General features: G+C 37.5%; 1 protein-coding gene across 2 annotated transcripts in view; it reads left to right on the top strand.

The window, feature by feature from the left end:
- LOC106876164 (uncharacterized) overlaps positions 1–4,043 on the top strand; it is a 193,389-nt gene that overhangs the window by 94,809 nt on the left and 94,537 nt on the right. The window contains exon 1 of one of the 2 annotated variants that reach the window (XM_014924590.2): positions 1,223–2,535. The exons of the other annotated variant lie outside the window; for it this stretch is intronic. Within the exon in view, the coding sequence (XP_014780076.1) occupies positions 2,410–2,535 (126 nt within the window). The 5' untranslated portion in view covers positions 1,223–2,409. Of the gene's footprint in view, positions 1–1,222; positions 2,536–4,043 lie in introns of those variants that run through there. 2 annotated transcript variants of the gene reach the window in all.

Below are 4,043 nucleotides of genomic sequence, written 5' to 3'. Positions count from 1 at the left end.
GTGGTGGTGGTGGTGGTGTTGGTGGCGGTGGCTGTGGCGGTGGCGGTGGAGATAGAAGAGTCGGATATGTTTTTTTTTTTCTTTTTTCCTCAGTAGTTGTTTACAAATGTAGATTACTCACTGAAAAGTGCGCATGCGTCTTCATTCATTCATTCATTCATTCATTCATTACTGTTTTCATTCAGTCGTACGTACGTATATACACAAACACAAACATGCATATACCTATCTATATGAGCGTATGTATGCATACACGCTTATATTTATGCATGCATGTATGTATGTATGTATGTATATGATATACACGAACTAGAATGAACTCGTGCAGATGCACAACAATGCATACTCGCATGCATACACGCATGCATACAACAATGCATACACGCATACAGAATCATGTATGCGCAAACGTATAACATGCACATACATACTCATATACACAATAATCTTTCTCTCTCTTTTTCTGTCTGTTTGTCTGTCTGTCTGTCTCTCCCTTTAAGAAAGGGTAATTGGATAATGTAGTCCTATCTCACACACATAGAGTAACACAGCGTGCCTACACTCACATGAACATAAGCACATGCACGCTTTGATAATATTACACCTTAGCATACGCTCAATGTCATGTGCTTTCTCTCATGCACACGCTCTCACGCAGTCACACACACATGTCTGTGCATGTGTACATTAGAATACGCTGGCATCAACATGCACGCATGCACACCTAGACCGAACACCGTTGTATTAAATTTCACGCACCTCTTCCCAACCAGACACGCTCAAACCACCTCCACATACACATACACAGACTTACACTTCCATGCACACCCGCATGCACATACGCGTACACATATGCAGACATACACGCATGCACACACTTATGTACACGTATACGCATGAACATGCACATAGTCACATGCACATGCTCTCTTACCAGACACACTCATACAAGTACCACACACTCTGACCGAACATTATTATACAAAAACCTCTCCTATCTCCACACGATCTACACACACACACACACACACACGCACACACATGCAAACACATAAACATATATCCATAATTTATATATATATATATATATATACAGAGACAGAGAGAGAGAGAGAGAGAGAGAGAGAGATAGGTAGATAGGTAGATAGATAGATAAATAGATAGATTAATTGATTGATAGATAGATAGATAGATAGATAGATAGATAGATAGATAGATAGATAGATGGATTCACACAAGCAGACATATTCATACAGGTAACACACACCACGCATCCAGAGTTTACACTGCAACATCAACTTATATAGTTTAGCACTTGCCCCTTCCCCCAAATTTCCTCATCTTAACTACTGCATCACCACATCCACACGCATACATGCGCACACACAAACGCGCGCGCACACACACACAGAGTGTCATATTTAAACACATACTGGCGTATGCAAGTGATGCATCTATGCTTTCTGTTACTCTCGGTGGTGCACCAATGCACGTAGTACAATGTATGAACAATGTATGAGGATTTTACGGAATGCAGTATTGTACTATAATGGATTTCAGGCACTGATATGCATACATGCACACACAAAATTATACACACAAATGAAAATATATCTATAAATGCATATATACATATACATATATCACTAGAAAGATAAAACTTAAACGTTGCTTGTTTGGGTCTTTTCTCTACTCTGTGATTATCACTTTATTTAATTAATTGCTGATATTTATATTAATTAATTAATTAATTATTTAATTAATTAAATCTATTTGTTTAAGTTCTGAAGATTACTGACACCGTGGTTATTATTGTCATTATCAATATTATTATTGTTGTTATTATTTATTTCAAAAATACTCTCAGAAGCAACACGTCTAGCACACACGGGCCCACACACACGCGCGCGCGCACACAAATACACACACACACATATACACACACACACATACAAACAAGCACCTATACATACGCTCACACATATGGTTGTGGATCCACAATACCAATTTCAGTCCGTGTCCCTTAATGCCAATATCACCCCCACCCTATTCTCATCAGCATCATCATCATCAGCAGCAGCACAAAAAACATTAACAACAATCCAAATTTTCTTAAGATCGAAACCTAGAGAGGGTCATTGGATAATGTAGTCCTGGATATATTTCTAAACAAGGTGAAGGTGGTCATTGTTGGAATGCTTTGATCATAGATCTGTTTAAACAAAGGTAATCTAGGACCAAAACAGTAACAACAAAATAACTATATCCCACAATACTTTATTATCATCATCATCATCATCATTTCCATCGATCACAGCTGCCTTCATGTTTTTTATTTTTGTCATTTAAAAAGACAAAAGAGAAATATAAAGAAACAGCTTTATAAGTTGTTATTATACGGGACAAAAAATGCTAAATAATTTTAACATTGTGCCCCGTGTCAGATATTACTGTACACAGCACACCTGGGTGTCCGTCTGGTTGGAACTGCTTTTATATTCAAATTTAATACTTGCTTGCCATCCTCAACGACAGGTAAGTTTTCGTTTCGTTTACTTGCTTTTTATTTCATTTATTGGGATGGGTTGAATTGATGGGTTGGCAGAAATAATAGCATGTCAGTCAAAATGCTTTGTACCATTCATTCTGGGAGTTTACAGTTTGAGTTCAAATTCTGCCCCGGAAGTTAACTTTGCCTTTCGTCTTTTCAGTGACGGGAAAATAAAATACTAGTCGAACACTTAAAATTCGACTGTAATTAGTAGAAATACTATCTGTAGATTTGTTAAAAACAAGTCTCCTCAAATGGCAAGAATCTTTCTTGCAGAACACAGGATGGGATTTTCTGCAGGTCGATATCGCGAGTCTCAATTTCAATGTCCTTCATTCTCTTAGGTGGCCTATTAGCTGTTATGTTACGTGCAACAATACCGCTGGAACAACTGTTACCTTCGTGTTCTACAAATCTTCCTCACTTTGGTTAGGTCCCAATATTTCTCAGTTCCATGCTATTATCGTATGGTATTGCAATGTCTATAATCTTACACTGTTTTCTTCTCTTTATTGTTCTCTACGATTATATGTCATCTCCTTGCATTATCTATATGGTCAGTCTCCACAAAGAAATCTCACAAAATCAAATCTTGCAATTATTATTATTACTATCATTATTATTATTATTATTATTGGCGGCGTGCTTGCAGAATCGTTAGCAGCCAGGCAAAATGGTTAGCGGTATTTCGCCCGTCTTTACGTTCTGAGTTCAAATTCCGCCGAGGTCGACATTGCCTTTCATCCTTTCGAGGTCGATAAAATAAGTACAAGTTGAGTAATTGGGTCGATGTAATCGACTATCCCACTCCCCCCAAATTCCAGGTTTTATGCCTATAGTAGAAAGGAATATTATTATTGCTATTATTGGCGTCTAGCTGACAGAATCGTTAGCACGCTGGACAAAATGTTTGGCGTAATTTCGTTCATCTTTATGCTCTGAGTTCAAATTCTACCGAGGTTGACTTTGCTTTTCATCCTTTCAGAGTCGATTAAATTAGTATTAGTTAAGCGCTGGGGTCGACTAGACTGCTCCCCTCAAATTTCAGGCCTTGTACCGCTATTAGAAAGGATTATTAGTATCGTTATGTTTGTCTGGTCTGAAAGGAACGATAGATGTGAGGATACCACCAAAAACATCAGATATAGTTTAGTCAGACGTCCCTTTGTGATCTTATATTTTGCACTCAACAAAATGATTTGGGACTTACGAAAGGAGAGCTTTATATTACTGAAAACGTATGAAACAGATGCAAACTAAAAGTCTAAAAACAAACATGGACATTTAGGACAAAATTATGAAAATGTTTTGGAAAGGCAAAGAGTTAATGAATGTGGTGATGTCCCTTAACTTTCTAATCTCATATTTCTTCAGATGGTGTTTTGGGTCGACTTCATATTTTTTTCCACCTTTCCACAGTAGATGAAATAAACAACAGTTTACTGGTCACAAAACGATTGTAGCCAGCTCTCTCAAATATATATCGCTGTGT

Source organism: Octopus bimaculoides, chromosome 4, assembly GCF_001194135.2.
Source record: "Octopus bimaculoides isolate UCB-OBI-ISO-001 chromosome 4, ASM119413v2, whole genome shotgun sequence".
Classification (NCBI taxonomy): Eukaryota; Metazoa; Mollusca; class Cephalopoda; order Octopoda; family Octopodidae; genus Octopus; species Octopus bimaculoides.
Note: the sequence above shows the minus strand (reverse complement) of the source record. Positions and strands in the feature narration are given on the sequence as shown.